Source organism: Meleagris gallopavo, chromosome 5, assembly GCF_000146605.3.
Source record: "Meleagris gallopavo isolate NT-WF06-2002-E0010 breed Aviagen turkey brand Nicholas breeding stock chromosome 5, Turkey_5.1, whole genome shotgun sequence".
NCBI classification, from domain to species: Eukaryota; Metazoa; Chordata; class Aves; order Galliformes; family Phasianidae; genus Meleagris; species Meleagris gallopavo.
In genome coordinates, this window is record NC_015015.2 from 18106127 (window position 1) to 18129914 (window position 23788).

General features: G+C 38.9%; 1 protein-coding gene across 2 annotated transcripts in view; it reads right to left on the bottom strand.

Annotated features, from left to right (window-relative positions):
* Positions 1-23788, bottom strand: part of SLC1A2 (solute carrier family 1 member 2) — an 84907-nt gene that overhangs the window by 15063 nt on the left and 46056 nt on the right. For both annotated transcript variants that reach the window (XM_010711251.2, XM_010711252.3), the window contains exons 2-9: positions 20879-21018; positions 18858-19010; positions 18026-18276; positions 14464-14632; positions 11488-11614; positions 7713-7946; positions 4777-4971; positions 2045-2179 (exon numbers count right to left, since the gene is read on the bottom strand). In XM_010711251.2, coding sequence (XP_010709553.1) covers positions 2045-2179; positions 4777-4971; positions 7713-7946; positions 11488-11614; positions 14464-14632; positions 18026-18276; positions 18858-19010; positions 20879-21018 — 1404 coding nt within the window. The remainder of the gene's footprint in view (positions 1-2044; positions 2180-4776; positions 4972-7712; positions 7947-11487; positions 11615-14463; positions 14633-18025; positions 18277-18857; positions 19011-20878; positions 21019-23788) is intronic.

Here is a 23788-nt window from a genome sequence, read left to right on the forward strand (position 1 = left end):
CGATGACCAAATCTTGCAAGGTTGGTTTTGGTAGGACTGCAGTTTCAGATGATGGCAGTATTGTAAAATCAATTGATAGCTCCTTTCATCAGGAATACTGAAAAATTCATAGAGTAGGCCATTTCTGCAAAGCTTTCATTAACTGGAATTCAACTGCTATAAATGGAACTATTCCAAAATATTTCTACTTGTTTCAGAAAAGTGGCTTTCATAATGCCTCAAAGATTTTCTTAACTTTCTCTTCTACATTCTGTTATAAATACTGCTGTAGTTTTATTTCATGATCTAAAGAAATGGAAGAAGGCAATGTTCGTAAGTAAAGAAAATATGTTTTTATGACGTTTTGTTTCAGATATTCTTAGATAGGGTTTGTGTGTGCTGTGCCCAACAGACTGCTCAAAAGTTGGCTTGCGTGCCTTTCTTTATCATCTCCAACGTAAACAACATTATTTTTCATATCTCTTTAGACCTTGACACAACCACTGGAAGATGTAAAACAAAGCTGTTAGCCCTTGCCGTATGCTAATTAGCACAGTACCTTCACCAGCAAACTTTGCCATAACTTCACAGCAGTAGTGTCAGGACACTACAGCTTTTCATCTCATTTTATGTCTCCTTTCCCTTTTTCCTCTGTCTTTCACTTCTGAGCCACTCTGAAGTTGCACAAGTGATTGTTAGGCCAGAAGGATCCAAAACCAAAGTTTTGTGCTGGAAGGTTCTTCTGATTGGCATTTATTTTGGAAAGATACCATAAAATGTTTCTTTCTGAATTACTTTCTCTCAGTCTTGCTTCCTATACTTACATTCAACACTTCTACATCTCCGCAGCAAGATGCTTTTACTTCTCTAAGCAGTGCTGGGTAAGCCAGAGGTAACGATACCTAAGCCTGAAAAGCAACACGTACTGCTGGATCATAACTGCTGGTAACTAATGGCTCTGAGGTTTGCTAGTGTGGGCAGAGCTTCTCAGTCCACAGGAATATTTTTAAATGACATTTCCCTAAAAAACAAACAAACCATAGGCTTCTTTTGCACATCCTCCTACCAGCTGCAGAAACCTACCTATTTGCCCCACTTTGAGAGCCAGTAAAAACAGATTTAAAATGAGTATGCACCTCCCTTTGCTTCCTTCTTTCCAGATGCAGATGTCTACAACACTTTCCTGTTTTCAATCATGACCTCAGAAATATATTAAAACCCACAGAATATCACATTTTTCTCTATGCCAGCTGCACTCTGACTACTGAACCCTGCCCTACTTTGACATTCTGAGTCATGATATCATGATATTCAGTTATACAAAAAATATGTAAGTAATTTTTTCCTCTGCTTTGCCAAGCTGTAATTCTTTCATTTTTCCTTGAAACAGAATCCAGAGTTGTACACCATTCTTCACAACTCATAGTGAAAAGACAGGTAATAACAGATACACTATAGAAGAAATGTCAAAGAATTGACAAAGACCTTGAGTTCTTCTCAGTAAGCTAAGAGATAATTACAAGAAAATAATTTTCTGGTTTAGCTTAACATTCTCAACACTGCTGCTGCTTCTTGCATAGTTTTAGTAGTGTAACTGGGACTGAAAGTTTCACAAATGAGCAGCTGAGACTGCAAGCATAGGAGGAAATGCACAAATGGTATAGAATACTTACATCTCCTGGAACAATAGTAACATACGTCTTTACTACGTACAAGTATGCCAGGGGAGAGATGGCTGTTGATCATAATATGCTGTGCTGCTATCTGTGATAGGGAAGCATTATTAAGAAGACAAAAATGCATGATCCTTGGGCCCACGCTCATACAAGAAGATCCTTTGCTCACAGAAATGGACTTTATTAGCTCTGTAACAATTTCTACCACCTGAGAAGCTGCTTTCAGTGTTTCCTTTCTCATCAAATGGTCTGCACCTATTTTCTCTTTTGCTTCAACTGGCAGGAGATTTTTGGAGTTCTCTAGGATCAACAACTGAAAAGCACTACAGAAAAGCAAGCATTCCCTTCATTCTTTTTCTGCATTGAGCAGTGAAGTCAGCACAACTTACAATAGCCAGTCAACAGCAACAAGCAAACTGATGTCCTGGGTAGGGAGACCCACTGCAGTCAGGATGAGAAGCATAGTGACGAGTCCAGCGCTGGGAATACTGGCAGCTCCAACACTTGCAAGAGTGGCAGTCAAACTGCAAAAACAAAATCAAATGGAAGTAGCAGGAAGAGGAATATGAATTTTGTTGCTTGCTCGTGTCATCAGTAGGGAGGTATTATTCTTAGATGGTTCATTTATATTTATTCATGGTACCTAAAGAGTGAATTTTGAGGTAATGATTGAGAGAAAGTGGTTATTATCAGGTATAGGAGAACAGAAATCTTGGTATCCAAAACTTCCACAGTGCAAGACAGTGATGTACCAAGCCTAGATACAAAGTACTCTAGATAAAAATGCAAAATTTTTCTGATAGGTTCATAAATCCAAAATTGTATTTGCCTTAGCCTCTTTTGTTTTCTGATGAAGGCCAATAAGTTGCATATCAGTGCTTCAAATACTGAACTCTGTAAAAACACAAAACAGACTGTAACAAATAGCATAATTGGACAATACTATGTAGAATGTAAAATAAATTTGTCAGAGAACCACCTAAAGGAAGAAAAAAAGGGGACGAGGGGAAGGAAAAGGAGAAAAAAAGAATTGAAAAAAAAGAGAAAAAGAGGAAAAAAGAAGAAGGACCAAAGAAAGAAAAAAAGGGGGAAAAAAGAAGAAAAAAAAGGGAAATGAAGAAAAAAAAAAAAGAGAATTATATGTATTTTTAAGATTGAACACAGACTTAAATAACATGGTTGCAATTTTGTGGGTGTAGCCAACAAATCTGAAAGTGCTCCCAACACAGAAGTAGGAGAAGAAGGTCTCTGGGGGAAAATCTTTGGCTCTTAGTTGTTGAACTAATCTATGAGGATGCCAGCCTGATCTAGACCTGCCAGACGGCTGGGTTTGACTCGGACAGTCCAGACCATAGTGTGTTTATCAGGTGTCTGGGTTAGAGTGCAGCTTGGCCTTCCAAACCCGCAGACAGATTCCAGCAGGCAGGATGCTTCACACTGCCATCAGGCTCTGCATGTGGTGTCATCTCCTCAGGCATAGCCATCCTGAGTTGGTGAGAGAGCGTTTCCAAGCTCTGCCAGGAGAGGCTCTTTGCTGGCCTTCTCATAGCAGTACGCACAGGGTTGTACGGGAAAGAAGCTGACACTGTTCAGTTCTGAACAGTCTGGCTTAGCCACCATTTCTGAGTTCACACTCTCCCAAAGATGATATAATCTGCACGATCAATATGAAGTAACTGTGACTAAGCAAAGACTAATAAGGTCATTGTGAATTTACATCCCAGTTATCTGAATATCCCCAGTATCACATCCTTGGTTTGGCGGGAAAAAGCTAGTAACTTCCCATTCATTAGTACTGGCAGCTGGAAGGATAGGGGTCTTATAGGATAGGCTCTTGTAACATTGGAGCAGAAATGTTCTGTTGTGTGAAGAGAACTAACAGTTTTCCTACGTAGTCCCAAGTTGCCTACTGCTTAATCAAACGTGAGTCATAGCTGACGAACACAGCCTTAACTGGTGCGAGCAGACAGAGCTAGAGCCAGTTCCTCAGAGGAGGGAGGAGGTGTAACTCAGATTTGGGCTTAGCTGGCTTTAATTGCCCTGATTGTAATTTGGTTTTTAGAAGTGGTATCTCTGAAATTACTGTTCTCATTTATCAGGCTAGACCTGAATTTATCATTTGTCTTCATTAGAAGCAGCACTGAATGTTTTAGAAACCTTGTTTTTACTATTTTAGGGGCTTGGGCAGGAGGTAAAGAAATGGAAAAACTGCTGCTAATACAGCTGGGTAAGGAACACAGAATTATATATCCTTATGCAGAAACTTCTTACATGTTAAAAGGGCTTAATAAAAGAAGGGTGGGTGGGTGAAAACTACAGGAAGAAGGCATACTTGGCAGCCTTCATTTGTGGTTTGCATTTTAACTACTCAAAATGTTACGCCTGGTGTCTTCATCAAGTTTTCCACTGTAAATTAACTAAAGCTGCAGCAGTCATAACTTTGCCTTTGTTTCTTATTAGTCACCGTATCTAATGGGTCTTAAAACTCCATTACAGTAAACCATCCTGAATCACTTTTACCCATTTTGAATGGGTACTTTCCTTTGTTCTTCCAGAGATAGTCCTTAATATGAAAAGCTGATATCAGAAGAATAGCATTCTGTGGGTTAGAGAGAAAAAGTCCGAGAGTACCTAGATCGTGCTGCAGGCAATCTCGCCCTCAAGATTTTTTTACACTGAGTCCATTCTTTTGTTGTTGTTCACAGAAACAAACAAACAAACAAACAAAAACCCCAAAGACATAGATAAATGTTTAGGAGTATTTTTCTCTTCCAATATATATATAAACTTATACGTTCTAGAAAGTTAATGCCCCATGTATCACTTGAGGCATTCCTCTATACTAAAAGGCACTGCACTGAACAAAAAAAAATGCAGTTTTCACAGAGCATCTTTAACAGCAATACTGTACAAACACCACTAGAATGCACTGAGGCTGCAAAAGATTAAAGATTAATGTCACTAGAAAGCCAGGATCTACATATATGCCATTCTTTTGCATACCATTACTAGAAATCTGTGGGTTTCACAGTGAATCTCACAGCCACTGAGAAGACAGACAGGTGAAAGCTTCACCTTTTACTGTCTGTAGAAACAAATCTTGCAGTAATTTTGAACTGACCTCACAGTAACTATCTGGCCTCCATCCAGCTCAATTCCGTTCATCTGTGCTATGAAAATGGCAGCCACAGCTTCATAAAGGGCAGTTCCATCCATGTTAATAGTTGCTCCAACAGGAAGAACAAACCTCGTTACACGCTTATCAATGCCTAGATTTTCCTCAAGACAGCGGAATGTGACAGGTAATGTTCCAGCACTGAAGGAGAGAAAGCAAATAAGTAAAGAAGATGTCATTTTAATATAATATATATATGAGGAAGCAAAGTCAGAAATTCTGCTCTTTGTTTACTTTCTGCTTCTGCTTTCAGCTCTGAATCAAGTTTTGGCCGTTGTTTCATTTAAATATACATTTAGCTGGAGATGGGACTGAGGCCAAGGCATGAACTTGACTTCAGGAAAGACAAGAGCTTGAGAGATTGCAGATGAAGCTTTCAGACTCATATATGAATTATTTCTTGCACTTTGCTTAAAGAGGCCAGTTCCTAGTATTTTCTGATTAACAGAATTACAAGCGAAGGGAAAAATCCAAATTTATTTGATTATAAATTTACTTTGAAGGGAGAAATCAGTGCTGCATTATTGAATTAAGGAAAAAAAAAAGTAGGCAAATACATACAAAAACACATGCAGCTCCCAGACAGTGGAAGGCAGGAAAGAATATCAAACATGGTCGGAGTTTAAGAAGAGATGTGAAAGACAGCTGGAAGGGGGCACCTTGCACTGATCCGCAGTGTCTTGGCTCTGTGGGAATCAGTAAGGCTATTCTATTCACTTGTTCAAAATAAAACATCTTCATCTAAAAAATACTCTTGAAAACAGAACATACTCCTTCCCTGTATATGCAAATATCTTTTGCTTCACTTTCCTAGCACGTCTGCATGCCTCAGGCAAAGGACTTGCTGCAACAAGTATGAAACCCACACAGGAGCATGTTTTGTTTCCTCACTTTTCCGTATTATCTCTGAGGTCAAGTTCACCACTAAATGAAGTTGGTTGCTGCCTGAAAAGCCATTCTGAAAACAAACCTGACCTTGAGAAATGTGTTTTATTGGTGTCTCATACAGAAGCAGCTGAAGAACATCTGCAGTGGTTTGTTTGCTTTTCTTCAACTGAGTTGGCAGAATTTCTCAAAGGCCTTCACTATCACGTATCACTGATGCTGGTGTCATTGCCCCTACAAAAATACTAGTTTGCTTATAAAGGAGTAAAGACCCATCACATTTTCTCAGAAGAATACTTACAGTGTATTGTTTCTGGTGCCTTGTAATTTCAGAGTCTCTCCAACACTTAAATTTATCCATTACTACAGAGATGCTATTGATTTTGCTATTGATTTTTCTAACAGATGTTTTTAATAGATGCCAGCAAGCCATGCATACATAGTACCAATCATTTGTTTCCTAGAGTCTTCACAAATATATACTTGCATTTACAATTTATTTTAATTGAAGTTGATCAAATGTTTTATATTCTCTGTTTTTAGCCAAATTAGAGATAATTCATACTTTCTAAAAACAAAGTATTGCTCTTCCATATGTTACTGTAGAGGTTATATTTATAGCAGACGGATGAAATTATGGTGACTCATTAACCAATATTTGCACTTCACTTTTGAAGTCAGTTTCATCATCACTTTGCCTTTTACAGTAAAGGCACTCCCATATCTTATTAAAAGAGGAACAGAACAGAACGTAGTTCACTAACACACATTAAAACTGAGTCCAATAACTTTTTTTCTGAAATACAAATGCCACCTTACCTTTACTTTCACAGAACAGATCACCAGCACAAAGTGTGTATCAGCCATAGGTTAACAATGTCATAACATACCCTGGCTGGCTCAACAGGTAGAGATTAGATAAATATCTTCCCTCTCCAGTTCTGTCACCGTGAGCAAGGACACGTTAGCAGACCACAGAAGCAAAGTTTCTTTATTAAAAGAGCGCAGTAAATAGTCTCCTTCCATGGTTCCTCAGCCCAACCAAACCGAGAGCCTTATTAGGTCTCTGTGTATGGACTACACATGTATGGAGCAGCTTCCAAGCTTCCAGTGGTACCAGGTTAGACTTGAATAATGGTGACTGTTGTAACATGGTCATCTGTCTGTGGAGCTATGAACTGGTCCATAGCTGTCTGGCCAGTAATTCAAAACATAATACTGAGGTAAGTCCATAAGCAGAGTTTATTCTCTGCATTAACAATGCATAGGAGTCTAATATATTCAGTTTTTTGTGTTTTGTTTTGCTTTTTTTTTTTTTTAACTTGGAGTCACCTTGCTCAGTCAAATTGGATGAAAGAATAAAATGAGGGCATTATAGTAACTCATTGTCACTGCTTGGGAACCAGATTCTGTTCAAGCCTAATATGTTGTGAGCTCCCAGAATCTCTCGTGTGTCCTCCACAGAAGAGAAGGAAAGGGGCTTGGATGCACTGAAATCTTCACTGAGATCAGCAGATATACAGAAATCCTATGGCATCTCCGCAGATCTCTACTACCATTATAACTCAATACAAGAAGCAGCTGGTAGCCATCTGAGACTTTTATCCATTTCTTTCATTTCTCTCCTGAAGCCTTGGACTATTTTTTCCCTCAGGGCAATGAGACTAGCCTTAACACGCTTTTAAAAGGCAAGTAAATAGTATAATCAGTTTCCCAACTGATGAAACAAGGACAGAGGTAACAATGCATACAAGTCATTTGGCCTATGTGAGAAAAGAAAACTAAAAGAGTGTCTCCCAACTCTCCTCAGTGGGCTGCACAATCTCTGTAAAAATCCCCAGTTTGTGTTGTAACCCACTTCTTCCAAGAAGGCTGGATTTTTTAAAAAAGTTTTATTCAGTGGCATAAAATGAAGGTCAGAACAGCAGATGTATGACCTTAAAGCAGCATCCTATAATCCACTAAAAATAAGTAAAGCTGTTATTTCTCAAGTGTACCTGGAAGCTGTGCCTAGCGCTGTGATCCACGCCTGGAAAATCCCAGCAAGGAATGAAAAGGGGCTTTTCCTCGTTATCACAAAGTAAAGCAGAGGCAGGAAGATCCCTCCATGGATGACAAGGCCCACAATCACAGTTACCATGTACATGCCAAGTTGTCTAGCAACTACTTCAAGGTCCTTGATTGCAATGATTTTTCCGCAGATGAGACAAGCAATGCCCAAAGGGGAATACCTGGGGAAAGAGAACAAACATAGACAGAACTGATCTTTGCAGCATGAAGTCATAAAGTGTGTCCTTAACAGAATACAGGCTAGAAACGACTAGGAGCTTCTCAGGCTTGACACTGAGATGCAGATCAGGAAGTGACAGAAATACAGTGGCTTGTTTTCACACCTCTTCTGAAAACACTAGCCATCTCCAGCAAATTCCACATCTAATTCATTTCATTCCATTCTATTGAATGGAATATGCATTTCCCGAAAAGTCTTTGATCCTGGAATGACATCCTTTGAGGATATGATAACATTACACAGGATTGTACAGTGATGTAGTAGTTGTTTTTAATATTTAACTTTTACAATTCATTGTTCATCTAGTTTCAGGAAGTTGTATTATTTGTTTCAGCTAAATGGCATGCTCCCGAGAGCCTTTGCTAACTACTGGAGTTGCCACGTGCCCAGGGCTCTGTGCAGGGAGATCACAAGCCAAACAGAATGCAATTCTGAAATACAGTTGTCTTTATAAAGACACACACATATGAAAAAATGCTGCTTCTAGCCACAGCAATTCTTTAACAATTCTAGACAGAAGTGAACAAGTAGAACTCCCAAAACCAATCTCTTTGTCAAGAAAATAGGAATAAAAAGCAGATCAGTAGAAAGAAACAAATATTTGCAGTCAATTTCTTGAAACTTGAATGGCTTCCTGCCATTGCAATACTGACTAAAATGGAAACTTCATAACTTAAATAAGGTATTATGTCCTGGGTGTACCAACTGGTGCTAAGTGAAATAAGAGTAAATTCTAGCCCTTGGAGTGTTATTTGAGTATAGTTACTGTCTCTCTCCATGCATAGTCAAGATCAGCAAGTTACCGTAACTACTGAAAGCAGGAGGGCTTTGTGAATAAAAACAACTTTTTATGTGGCAAGATCCCCTAAAAGAAAAGCAGAAGCATAACAGGAAGAAAAAGTCATTGCTTCAAGTTGCTTTGTTCACCTCATTTCTACATCACTGTTCCTGTCTACATGTCTCTTGCTTAAGTTTTCCTTTCAAACATTGATGATGTTGAATATTCATGCTTCAGGCACTCTTCTCCCTTTTTGACAAACTTTGTCCATCTAAAGCCTCAGGGAAGAGCCATACTGCAGTCCTGTGACTCTAATTTCCAGAGACACGCATGAATCATGGGTAGCAATGAGCTATGATATATACGTCATTCCAAAAGTAATGCTTCCTATTTACTTCCATGGAAACTACAACAGCTACATAGAGCTCAATAGCATTGTTTGATAGAGAAAATTATCAGCTACGAAATGCTTTTTTTCAGCATAGTCACCACCATTATCTTTGCATTTTTGCCAGCAATGAACAAGAGCCCTGAATGCCACGCTTAAAAAATCTGCACCAGAGGAGGGGACCCAGTTTCACAGCTGCTGTGATAGTGTGATGGTGTTATTGCTGAGAAAATGTTGCCCACACAGTTCATCCTTCATCAGAGTGAATAGATGAAAGTCAGAAGGCACCAAATCTGGACAACTTGGTGTGTAGTAGAACAGTCAAGATCGCAAGGCCAATGTACTCCATGGTCTTCAAACTGGTATGGGGCCTGGTGTTATTTTATTGCCAGAGAAAGGTTGTCTTCATCTCTGGCTTGACTCTGGAAGATCAAGCCTTCAGCCTAGTCAGCACTGTGATGTTGTAGTCAGAGTTGATGGTTTGTCCGTGTTCCAGGAAATCCAGAAGTATCACTCCTTTCCTATCCCAAAAAACAATGCACCCAATTTTACCTGCTGAGGGCTGTGTTTTGAACATTTTCTTTTATAAGGGAATTCACACATCACCACTCCATGGACTGCCATTGTGACTCTGGCTCGTGATGGTGACACCATGTACATCTCATCACCGGTAAATGATACAATCCAGAAAACTGTCATCTTCAGCATCATATTGTTTCAATAGGTTCTGACAAACTTGCATACAGTATACTTTCTGTTCCTTTTTGAGCATTCATGAGATTCATTTGGCACAAACTGTGATATTTCAGTTTTGTCACCATCATTTCCAATGCACTGAAGCTGATATTCAGCTCCGCACATATTCCCCTGTTTGTAATCCAACAATTTGCTTAACGCGCACTCCCATATCAGACACCATTTTGTCAGACTGTCCCTCTGCTGTCGTCTGTCACACAGCAACAAAGTTTAATAGAATATTTAGGGGAAGGTTCAACCTTTCCTGCCATACCACCAACATCTGCCACTTATGTCATGGTCCATTATAAAATAGGTGGTATTAGTTTCAGATCAGCCCTTGTATACATACTGTATTAGGAGAAAGTATTTCTTCTTTTGAAAGACTGTGGAGATACCAAATGTAGTAGTACAATGTTGTAGTGGAAATGCTAAGTCAGGGTCTGAAGCAATGATTGAGCACCTGGTGGGAAGGCAGGGCCAACCCAGGGGAGCTCAGGTGCATGCAATGCACCTGAGTGACCGGAAGGGGTGGAGTCGGGATCCACCCTTTTCCAGACCTCATTTAAGGATTGGCAGAGGAGGTAAGGGTATTTTGCTGGAGCTTTCTGCTTTCCTGAGGCCTTCCAAAGGTAAGCAGTTCTTTTCCTTCATTTCTGCATCCGTGGCTGCTGTATTTGGGCTCATTCTCATTTGCTGTAGCCATAGGCTTTGCCACCCTGCTACTATTGTGGTACCTTCCATCCCATTATAGTGTTACAGATGCTAAAAGTAGCAGTGTACTTTCATGGTCTGAAAAACGGGTTTTATGTGATATGTCCAGGTTTGTCACTGCATGCCAACTGTTCTGGGGGAAGCCCTCAGAACAATCACCAAAAAAACAAAAGAGCAAGTAACCTTCCAGAAATATAAACAAGAGCTTAGTCTTCACAGAGTAAGTCATTCCCTTGAAGGCAAGCCAAGCCCCGTTATTACTATTGGGTGTACTTCAAAAACAGGACAGGCATCTTTCCACTGCTGTGGTGTTCCAAAACTCAAATTCTGCTGAAATTATGGGGGAGGAACTATGCATCACTGAAGACCACTGGAATTTTATTTGATGGTGAAGTATTTTCATTACAGAAGACAACAAATGAAGTATGTCTTTAGGCCTCTTTGTAATTATACCTTATAGATAATACTCTGGGATTACTCTGATTGCTCTGTAACCTCCCAGGAAGACATGGAGGTTCTTAACATAAGGTATTATTCTTGTATGCTTAGATGCCTTCCTATATAATGAGTGTCAATAATAAATGTGGCATTTGAAGGTCTTTGCTGGTACCTTCATGTTTTGGATTTTACTAAAAAAAGTACAAAGCTTGTCAATTTCAGAAATATTACAAAATCATTCCTAAATAATACTCAGCATACAGAAATAATGCTGTTCTGGTTCTAACTTAACTGGTAAGTCTTTAAAAACCAAATTATTTCATTATACTGTTTACTAACAAATTATGTTTACTGTATGCTATAATAGAGTTTTGATAGATTTTTATTTATTTACCTATTTTGTTTCAGAAGTTAGGACTTTGAACTTACCACATAATCATAGTTACTAACTTCATTACGATCTCATTCAGGATATTGAAGAAATCCACCATCATCTTGGCTTGTTCTCCCATTTTCCCCATAGCAATGCCAAAAGCAATAAAGAATCCTATTAAACCTATTGAGGAAAAAGTTTTAAAACCAAGTAAAAACAAAGGTTTTAGCAAGGTCTTGCATCTAGTCAGTGTCTTTGTGCTACCTGCTAATCCACATTTCAGAGAGTGACTATAGTGTGCTATACATCTCTCAGGTCTTTTCAACATGAACTCACCCTCAACTTTCATGATTCTATTCTGCAGGATATCCTTTAGTACTCTAGTACTTTACCACACTCTAACTTCACAGGTCAACTATAAAATTTTTCTTTTTTTCTGAATTGATTTGATCACCACAATCTTTCCAGTGCTATACAATTGTAAGAAACCTCATGCCCCCAGCAAATAGGGGAGGCAACACAGCACTACACCATTACTGTTTTTTGTTGCTGAAATAGTCACTAGAGACCAAGAGCATATTTAACATTATTTTTTTTTAAAAACCCTTGGCAGATTCAACCTGCAGACCAGTCAGTCTTGTAATACTAGTAGCAACCCCAGAACGTGCTTTTTGCAGGTCAGGAGTAGCCTAGTTAAGAAGGTGGGGGTGGGAGGAGAAGGTTTGTATTGTACTTCAAGCTTAACCATTACATTCACATTAAACAGATCACTGCTGATGGTTTCAGCGAGAGAAGATATCTAATCATAGATTCAATACAAGTAAAAATGGGCTCCCTAAATTTAGATGACTAAGGTGAGAAAGCATGGAGCATTAAACTATCAGTGCACCTGTCTTGTGTTCCTTTGAAGCTGTCTCTCTAAAGCTAACCCTTGCTTTCCAGCAATTTTCAATGTCCTGAGAGAGGGGTTATTGGGTGATACTGATAGGTGGTTTGAAAGTTAACGCATCACTTGAGGGTAAATTTTCAATCATGATACAAACTCAGTATTTAACAAATGTGTGAATTCATGGGAAATTCCTAAAGAGAAACCGATAAGGATAAAAAAAATTCTAAAGGATGGATTTCAGCTACTACTATGCTGGGAAAAGATATTTTGTCTCATATCTTCTCATTAGGTTTAGTAATAAACCTTTTGTGGTATGTAAGTATCCATTCTCTTGCATAGAAGATCACTATCTAGCACCAACCTATCTTTGCTGAGTCACTTAAAGAGAGCACTGACATGCATGTACGTGTGCTGCAGATCATGGAGAAATAATGAAAAGCTTTTCAGTCAAAGACCAAGTAACTTGCTGGAATTTAGACTGCACATCAGAAAATGTTTGTAGGTGGTTTCATTCTATTAATTCCAGGCTAGCTGCTGCATTATTCAGAGAAGTCAGGTTGGCTAACACTTGCAGGAATTTGCCTGGTTTGCATAGTTTATGCAACCTGGATGGCAATTCCTCAGTGTGTTCACTTTATATATATGAAAAAATGAACAACAAATGACTCTGCAACATTTGAGAGTCATCAGTCAAAACACTACAGTAAATATCCCACCTAAACTATAGTTTTAACAGCATTCATTTCCTTCCTGTAGGAATTTTACTCAGCCTTCTAGCTATTTTCTTATCTATGATGGGATCAGCACAGCACAAATTTCACACTAAATGTACTTCATCTCTTGCATCAGAAATGCAATTTTGGTGCAAAATTCCAATCCGCTCCTTTTGAAAGAAAGCAGCTCTTCTGTCTAGTGATGCAGAGGAATAGTAGGTCCAGCTCTTCTTAAGCAGGCCGTCTCCCAGAGAGGAAAAAAATGTCCTCAGGTCAGTTTATTGATATCATGTCCCCTGTCTAAGTAAATCAGCCTCTGCCAGCCAATTCACCAATACATGGTGGTGGTCTGCAGGCACAGCAATCCTTGGCTTAGTAGGAACTGCTTATCAGCTGTACGGAGTCTGTAAGGGGCCATTTGCCACTAAAAAGTGAAAGCCTAGTGGTGGGATAAAGCAGTGGTTTAAGTACTGCCATATGCTGTCTCACTGTGAGGGCAGTACCTATAAACACAGGTGCGGACCTTCACCCTGTAAACATGCTGCTCCAGAGCACATGAGTCTTTAAGCATGGTTGTGCTGATTAGCACTACAAATTGAGGGCTAATTTGAGACCAGTTTCACCCACATTCACAAAGAAGGTGAAGAAGGATCACTTCTTTCTGGGCTGGTAAAACTGAGTCTAAGCGCAGAAGAGAAATTAAGAGTGGTGTGGCAACTCTTTGTTCCTTCATGTCTTTGCCTCAGCTTGAACAGGTGCTTCAGGAAGGAGTGGGAGATAGGCAAAACCTTTGTACCACCCCCATATGTTGGCTTGTACAGACAAGATGGCATGATGGCAGTTGTTCATAATGTGCAGCTGGTAAAGGTCAGCAGCCAAGATGAAAGAGAGAGGGAGTTGTGACTCAGAGATGTGTCAAGCCTCTCTGGGATTTTTCTTGGGTGGTGCGGTGCACACCCCACCTCTCACTTCAGGCTGTGCCTCAAGCCAAAATCTAGTTCAGCTTGCCCAAGAAACCTATTAGAAACAACTGAGTTCAAATTCATCAGAGGGTGGGTAAAGCACTGCCTCTTGAAGCCCTCCTCCATACTGTTTTGCCAATATGAATTGCTATTAGTCTAGATGGGCTACCTCTATGATGAAAGGATATTCTGGATACCTCCTACATAGTTTCCCACTGTACTCCAAATAATTCCCGTAAAGCTGCCATTCCAGAATAATTCACCTGATTCTGTGATATCGTTGTACTTCTACCAAGACCGTTTGGTTTTCATCTCAGAGACCAAAGGGAAGCCAGTAGGTAAGAAGATAACTATTTGTTGAGATTGAATTTGCACTGAGAAGCAGATCAGACAACACTGACTACCCAGTCACAGCCAGAAACTGCATCAGGCACATGATGTAGATATTTGACAGGCAAGTTTTCCTACCCAGGACATTCATGCCATCCTTAAATTCGAGTCCCTTCTTAATGACTAGCTGGGCTTCTGGTGATGCTTCACGCACTGTCTCATTCATCAGAGCAAAAGCAGAGTCAGTAACATTAGGTGGCTCTTCAATGGGTGGTGGCACCAGCACTTTCTTGGTGACAGTTTGGATCTGAAGGCAATAAAAAGAAAGGATGAGAATGGAGATAGACTGGATTTATTCCACATGAGAGATCAGGAAATAATAACTTTTCACTTGAAACTCCAGAGAACTATATTTTTAAAGGATTAGGCACACATTCCACAGCCTCTTACCCCTTCTTCCAAAAATAACTTTGTTTTTCAATAGTTTAAAATGACACGCAGTCCTGGGAAACTTCACTGTGATTCTGGTGTGAAAGCATGGCAAATACTCTTTCCTTCTTGCTAGTGTGTAATGTTTTACAGATAGCTAGCCTCTTTGTCCAGATGGTTCACAAATGGTGCTTCACAGATTGTATGTTACCCATAGATGTAAATTATTTAGCACTGAAAGTCGGCTATCTCTAAAATCACTCACAGCAGCAACTCTACAATAAGGCTTGTTATTTAGGGTGGACTACCCAGCTCAAGTTAGTGTAGTGTGATGCTTAACTTAAAAATTCATGATATTTCCAACACTTCACTCAGTGACTGAGGTTATTTAAAATAAAATGCACGCAGACCCAGAACTCTCTAATTAAAACATTCTAATAAACTGATAATGAAAGATTTAAACCACCAGGTAACTACTCAATCAAATCTGACCACCTTTAAAATAAGAAGGCATCAGTAGCTAAATGACTGTGGACCTCTCCTGGCACATGAAAGGAAGGGTCAAGAGAAATATAGGAAAGAATGGTGAGAAAGGAATGGGCTCCAGTTTATGGCTAGGCAAAAAAAAAAGTGGGGTATGAGGGCAGAAAAAAGGAAAATCACTGAAAGGACTGCCTTTCCCCATAGATCACACCTTGAGCCTTTCATGTCTCTTCATGGCTATGAGACAGGTGTTTCATGACTATTTTGCCGCTGTTTTCCCACCAGCTGCCTATTTTCTGTGCTCTTAGAAATATGTTTGAGCAAGGCATCAGAGCCACACATTAGTCTTTCAAAAACATTTGCACCTTCTTTCTGCTGAGATGACACGTTGTAGTACTACAGATGATGATCCAGATTGGATCCACATACTGTTTTAACATACCTTACATCTCTCCTTACCAAACCTGATGTCTACATTAGACAGGGGGTTGCAGACAGAAAGCCTGCACAGCTCCTGTGCGAGAAACTTCTCAGTAGTTCTGAAACCATCAATTTCTGCATGTTTTCAATTTTTTTCAAGTGTTCAAATTTATCTGAGAAATGTTATCAATGCTAAATATATTTTTGTAACATAGATGAAATGTAAGAGCAAAGTCACAGAAATTAAACTTAAAACATTAAAGCTCAGAAGTTCCACAACGGTCACTTAAGACAGAAGTCCTCAGCCTTTCACTGCATGTGGTCACAGTACTTACTACCTCATGTTTAATACAGAGTTTAGATTCCAACAACAATATCTGAAGCCTGAAAGCTATTTGAATGTTGCAGTCATTTAAACGTGATCGCCCGTGTCTCTGTCATGGCACTTAACTTAAATCTCTTCTGGAATAGCAGTTTTTATTATAAATTAAGAATTTTTTTCTTGACCAAAAAAAATAAATCAACAGCTATAGAAATTCCATGATGGTTTTGAGCTCAGTTGCCAGATGAGCTATATAAAAATTGCAATTTAATCCCTTGTTTGTAGAACTCCCATTGGGATCACTGCTGCACAGTACCACTGTTGTGTACGCTTCAAAAACAACCTTTGCAAGAATGTTGTGAATTTTCTTCCTCCTGAGGCAACCTGGAAACTTTGAGTGAAACTTTGCTTGTGGAGAAAGTCTGCATAAATATCTGCACTAAAAGGAATTAATTTTTCCTTCTAACTCCTTTATTGAGCAGTTAAGGACTAATGGAAGACAAGTTCAGTGTGGAAAGGATTGTGAATGACTTTGCAAATGAGAAGTAGCTTTGTGATAGAGGCTTGCACTGGCAATTAATTGGGAATCTGATAAGAGGAAACTTAGGCCATAAGCTCAAAAGGGAGTGTCCTTTGTGTGCCACTGAAAGCAGTCAATGGACACAGTCCTGGTAATGTGGGCTTTGAAATGGGTTTGCATTGGTAAACTTAAGAAACAAACGATGGAATTGGCGATCTGTAAGTAATGAGGTGAATTAAACATTAATATTATGCACGCTGAAATAGCAGTATTAAGGTTTTAAGAAAACTATTTTACACGGGTAGCGTAATTTTTTTTCTCCCATATTTTTTCTCTTTTGTCAAGGTATTCAGCCACTTTCAGCAGACCAGAAGTGTAGTTCTCTCTTCCATAGTTTAAACTAGGGAAAGAAAGAAAAATATGCAAGTATCCTGTACTCCCCTTCCATTTTGCAAAAACACATTTCACATTACATGTGGTGTTTGGCCAACCACAGTTTGACCACATGACTGACATTCCCATGATGATCTGGAAATACTGAGAATGTTCTCTCATTAAACCCCCAAGGACTATGTGTTTTTATGTGGAAGACTGTGGAAGAAGTGAAGAAATTCATGTCCTTTTGGCATCTTAGGTTGCCTTCTGTTCTTTCACCCCCGTGGCCTCTTCTGTCTTCCCCCCCTTCCTCTTCAGCCATAATCACAGCTCATGCCATTTCACTTAGGAGCGTTTAAGGGCATATTTGGCAAAAAAGCTTATTTCCTTTAAAAAAAAGAAGTCTGCATTGCTGCCAAACAGCTTAGCTGTAGGAAAAAGCAGCTCACATATAAGAAATTTGTTTGAGAAAGGCAGGCTTGTTGATCTCTTATTTCCTTTATGCTTCCAAGTGAAGCCATTTTTAGTAAGTATTGGCAAAAAGCTTTTTTGACAAAATTTATGTACAAGGCAAGCAACACAGGGTCTAACATCCAACTTTCCCAGCATGCCTCAAACTTGGCCTGACCTAGCCACCTGTGGGTGGATCAGCCACCTGAGTGCATTATCCTCACATAGGATTGTAATCTCTTGATATTATGGAAATTATGGGAAGTTGGGTTTCAGAGTACATTCCCGTGGCAACCAGCCTGAGTGAAGATCATTCAGTCATTATACACTGGGCACTATAAAACCACCGACTTTGTAGGTAATGACTAAGACCAAATTCAGTGAGCATGAAAGATCCTGTAAGTCATCAGCCACTCAGCGCCAAGCCATCATTCATGCCCTTATATACTGTATAAGAAGTGAGGAAAAGTTTTTAAGATTACTTAGTAACAAACTAAAAATAATGTTAAAAAAATGTATTAAATAATAATTACTAAACAAAAGAACTACAAATAATGTTCTTTCATTTACCTGCTCAAGTCCTAGGACCTGTATTTCTCTTCGCATCACTGTTTCTGTCATTCTTTTTCTGCATCACTACCTCTGTAGACAAACTTGGTCAATAAAAGTTTTAAAAAATATTTTGAAGGAGTAGGATTTACCTGCTGAAAACATGCTTGGACTAGATTTTCAGGGAACAGGTTTCGGATCAGATCCAAGAAAGCATCCAGACTAGATACTTCATCATTCTTCTTCCCTTGACCAAGCTGTTTCTTGAGTTTTGGATTCCCTGGATGGATAGCTAAAACCAGAATCACCCCCAGCACGGCAGCAATAATAGTGGTGGACATGTAGTAGACCATGGCTCTCGTTCCCAATCGGCCACTTGCTTTAGCATCTAAACCAGACAGTCCTGCATGTGTTTTATTTTTAAGAAACAAACAAACAGAGACTCAATATCCAATTCAATAAGCATCACAGAAAATGCTGCATAATTTGTAAATATTAACGTCTGCCTACTTTTTCTCTTTGTGTAATTCTTGCTGAAACTTCTCCCTCCAAATCTTACGTTAAAAATATCTGCTGTTACTACTTTAAAGAGAATAGTTTGAGATTCCATTTGACTGCACAAGAGACATCAAAAAATAAAGAAGAGTTCATACCACCTTTTGCTTATAATGCTGCATATTGTTCATATTCTGGATGACAGCACAGATTTAAGGCAAGGTATTCTACTGTCATGACACCTTAATTCACATGGTTCAATGTGGGAATTAGGTGAAAAAAACATTAAGAAAATTCTTATCTTAAGGAATGTGGTATGTCAGCATGTTTTTGAAAACAAATTCACTGGAGCATCTATCAAAGTCAGGAAATTAAGTTAACTCCAAATACACACTACAACTGCAAAATCCCTGACAGGATCACACACAAAGCAAACCAGGTGATTTCTGTAGCAAGCACCTTAAAGTATTTATGGCTAATAGATCTTACCTGTGATTAAACTGGAGATAATTAAAGGGAGGATCAACATTTTTAGCATCCTCATAAGTATATCTCCTGGGAAGGCTATTAACATGATGATGTCAGGGTCAATAGGTGTTGCTAGACGAAGAAGACCCCCACATAATGCACCCAGGATGACACCTGGAAGGAGAGTAAAAGAGAGTAAGTAGAAAAGAAAAATATACAGGAATTGATCCATGTTCATTGATTATCAGAAAAGCCTAGAAGAAAAATAGCTATGGAAGGTGGTTTTTTGGTAGAGAGACTGATTCTGGAAGGCATAACCCCCTGATTGCTACCAGCTGTAACATGCTTACCATATATCTCACAACTAAAGAGAAATAGTCCTGAGTTTGTACCTAATATGCCATTCTGCTTCTGTGTTGTATTTTCCCCACAATATTATTGAGGTTTAATAATACTGTATAGTCCTTGTAACACACTATGGGAGAGTTAAATGCAGGCAAACCCGAGGCACTGAGATGTAGAGATGTACACAGGGTTGGGACTCTTCTCAGTATTACATCTGGCTCTTAGTATAAGAATGATACTGCATGAAAGCAAAACAGCATAAGTAGCTATTTTACAGCCTAAGAAAAGCCCTACAGGAAAGATAAAATGGTCATGAGAGGAAAACAGATTCAAGGGTAACCTGGGGCTTTTTGGAGGGGAATATCAGTCATTTACTAGCAACGTGGTCATCTCTGATTTTATCAGCACACTACTAAGCAAACTAGGGAATTAAGCTGATAAAAGACCTTGTCAATTCCAGCTTTCTTTCAAATCCTAATTGATCTTTCAGGCAGCCAGACACCACTTTTCTACTCAAAACAGAAATTACTCCTACAGAGCCATTATTCATCCTTTAAAGTGTTTGTAATGTAACACATGCAGAAAACTTGATTGAAGAAAAATCTGATTCTTAGTACTAATTTATTGCTACCTCCCTTTGATGGACTGCATCCTTCTGTTCTTGTGGTACTAACACTCTCTAATAGTCATTACCACAAAGAATTTCTTCATCACAAGTGTACTGTGAGAACACCTAAAATCCTCTCTCAGGGCTGAGGCTGTTAAAGTCCTGTCTATGTGAAAAAAGGCCACATTTACTTCCCTATCAGGGTCTTCATAAACGGATATTCTGTTTCTACATCCAGGATGCTTTTGTCTTTTTTTATCCCAGGCTCAATTGTAACAAAATTTGACATCAGAGCTTAAGTTGTGATTTACAGCAACTATGACTCTTTGTAGTACCAGTTTGATATGATGCAGAATATACGTTTACTTAAAACTTTTATGGAATTGCATCAGCCACCTTCTAAAGATGATTCAATGCAAATACTCTGTCTAAACATTTCAGCAGTATGTGTTTTGAAGGCTTAAAAATACGGCTATGAAATTTGTAGCTCACGACCAGCTGCTGTTAGTCTTTCAAACAATAACAAAACAGAGTATGTCTATGAATTTGCTGAGTTACGCTGTTAGGCTTTCAGTGAAAATGAGCCAGGCAAAGAGCCAGGGAGCCACAATAAAATGTCAAACTGTTCCATATTTGGAAGCTGCTAAAACCAGAGGTAACGTTCAGGATGAGATCACTGAGCACTGGCTTACAGCTACAGAGAGGGGGAAAAACCTTAACAGCAGAGTGTGAGCTGAGAGATAAAAAGATGAGAAAAAGTAAATTTTGAAAGTTTTTCTCCTTTTTTAAGTAACAGAGAGAAAATGTGCAGTGCATTTGGTTTCACTGAATGACATTGATCTGACTCACCTTGGGGCTTCAGCTGCATTCCATTCGAAACCAGAGACAGTAGGTAGCTCATTTGTGTGGACTCGTTCCATGTTGTGTTAATAACACCTTGCACACCTGAACTAGAGGGGCAGTGCCTAAAGGTGTCCTACTCACTGTCTGACTGTTCAGCTAGAACAGCAGATGAGCACAGAAAGGGGCTGTGGTCTTACACCAACAAGTACAGATCCTCAGAGCACTCAGACAGGCAGATGTAGCTTACCAAATACAGTAAGAGTCAGGAGCAGATTCCTGCGGAGTGACTTGAAGAACTGCACACATATGTTCCCAGATCTGTGCTCCACTGGACTCAAATGACTTTCATGCATCCTCACTTCTACTTGCTTCGGCATATTGTTGGCGCTGGAATAAAAACGAAAATCAAGTAAAAGTTAGAGCACAAGATGCCAAAAGGAAGAGGAAAGCCTGGATTATTTCCATCGCACGTAACTAGGGAATCTGATGCATATTCCATTGCTTCCCACATTTCATAAACACCGTATCTTTACTGCTCTAAGGAGAGAGGTGTCTGAAATGTTACTGTCTGATATGTCTCTTCTAAATATGTAACCAATAGGGTACTTTTTGGAGTTCTCTCTGCAAACACAATGAATTCACAGGACACCCAACTGTTTCATGCATTAACTTATTTGTCATGACCTGGGGAATCTGATTTCCCTGGAGATCACAGCTGTCCCCTGAAACAGGAAAGGTGGCTGAAAAGCAGTTAACAGAAAAATGCAGTTAATATCTTGTTTAATTCCAATCCAGAAAAAAAAAAAGAATTTAAAAATGAGGATTTGGTAAAACAATCCATTACGGGATATTTTGTGTAAGATTCCCAAAAACTTTTCAACATTAATATTTTCTATTAATATAATCAAAACGCAGAGCTCAAAAGAATCTTTTTCAACCAAGTTCTAATGTGATTTGATTAACAGCTACTGAAAAAAAAAACCCAGAAAATTACACATTCCCCATGAAAGCCTTTGGTTTCATTGAATTTGTAATGTTTAAAGGAAAACATATATGTATATATGTACATATATGTGTGTATATATATATATATATACATACATTATATATATATATTTGAGTGATACACATGAGTGTAGGCCTTTAAAAAAGATTCAAACTTTTTCAGTGCCTGAGAAATCATTAGCAATAGATTCATTTTTTATATACAAAACCTTTAAATATACTTTGAGGAAAAATAAAACAAAAAAATACTGCTGCAAATAAAACACTTTCCACAAACCTTATAGCCATCTACTTAAATATGAGAAATATCAGAAGAACAGCTAAAATGCAATTTTTATTATCAAGGAAAGAAGAAAAAGATTGTGAGACCTGGTCTTATGCCAGTTTAGGACAAGACTTTAGGAAGAAAAAGAAAAAAGAAAACAAATCTGCATCTACAGTATTAGATTGAGGTTTACAGAGCTAAAAAAAATGTGATAAACAAAACTTGGATGCTCTATTACTTTTTAAATCAGGATATGTTGTCCCACTATGAGTCTGTCTGGAGACTCATAGACATCACTATGACTGCCACAGAAAGAACAGCAAGCTAAAGCATCTCTAGAGAGACAAAACAATGCTTTATTATATATAGCACAGTTTACTGTCTTCATAAAGTTTCTTGATAGAGAGTTACAAAAATAATTCTGTGATATTCCCACTGAAAGTAAAATGGCATTTATTTCCAGTGCACCTGGTGGATAAAATAGCAGTGCCAGTTAAAAATATATCTGGCGATATGTTTTTTTAAGAGACATGGGAAATTTCTAATTCTTGTGATTTAGATTTTGTACCTTTTGTATTTTATAATCATAAAATGTACTTCTGACAGTGGAATAGCAAGTAATATTTGTGCATGTTCTGACAGCTCAAATGAGTGGCATGCCTTCTTGAAAATTTGTGAACACAACTATCAGATATAAATAAGAATTAGAGGACAACGTGCAGTTATTTGAAGTGCTGTAAGAAGAATGAAATAGCATCTGTAGTGTTCGTGCACATGGGTCACAGAGACATGAAATCACACGTGGAAGGATGCCACAGAATTAAGGAGACTGGGATCAAAGCTTTACATCTAAGAACTCCTTCCAGTCTCACTTGCACGCTGCATGTAAGTGCAGCGCTTATTTAGGCCTATATTCACCAAAGGCTGATTTTATTCTCATCCAAAATTTTGAAATATGGACGGTTGAAATTAATTCAAAAGAAAATATTACAGGATCTTCCAGTAGCAAATTATTGGCAGAACTAGAGTGGGTCAGTAAGCAGAAGCCCCTGCTGAAGCCACATGTCTTTCCAGACTAGGTTTAGTTTGGTTTCCCAGATTGGATGCTGTCTCTTTCCCACACCTATAGCTTCACAGTGTCAGTAAAAAAGCTACCTCACAAATACTTGCTGCAGGCTACTCTAAACACCATTTTCCTGATTGACAGACAACAGAAGAAACAATTCCCTGCCCCTGTTGCCCATAGAACCGTTCCATGCAGAAGCAGGCCTCGGGTCCCAATCCTGTACCCAAGGCTTATTTCTGTTCCCACTTGTGTCTCAGTGACATCTGGGTATTTGCTGGCACTTGCACTCCTTGCCCTTGGAGGCTGGTCCAAGGCATCCAAACAGAGGCTAATGAGGTGTAGGGATGGTGGGCCTGCTCCTGCAGCTGCCATTCAGGATTACATCCCAGGTGCACCGAATCCAGCCCTGCTTGAGGTTCTCAGATAACACAGAGCTTCTGTGTTACAGCAAGTTCTTGTATGCAAGTATCACTGAGATGAGAAGAAAGTGAGGGCACGAAGCTCTTTAAAGGCATTTCTGTTTTTCCAGGATCTTCATACCATCAACCATGTGTTTTTCTCTGAAGTGCAAAAAATGAGTTTTGCATTCTCCAGCTCTTCAAAATAGGAAGGAAACCTCCACCAAGAACAGAAATTCTGACTGGCATGTAATTGCTGTGTTTTTATTTTGCTTTCAAAGAAAAGGACCTAACACACACACAGACACAAAAGTTAATTGTGCAGATGTGTTACAAAAAATGTTGACAAGTGGATATGATTGCATATAAAGTGGGACCACAAGAACAATTATCTAAGCATCTGCACTGTTAGCACTGCTCTTA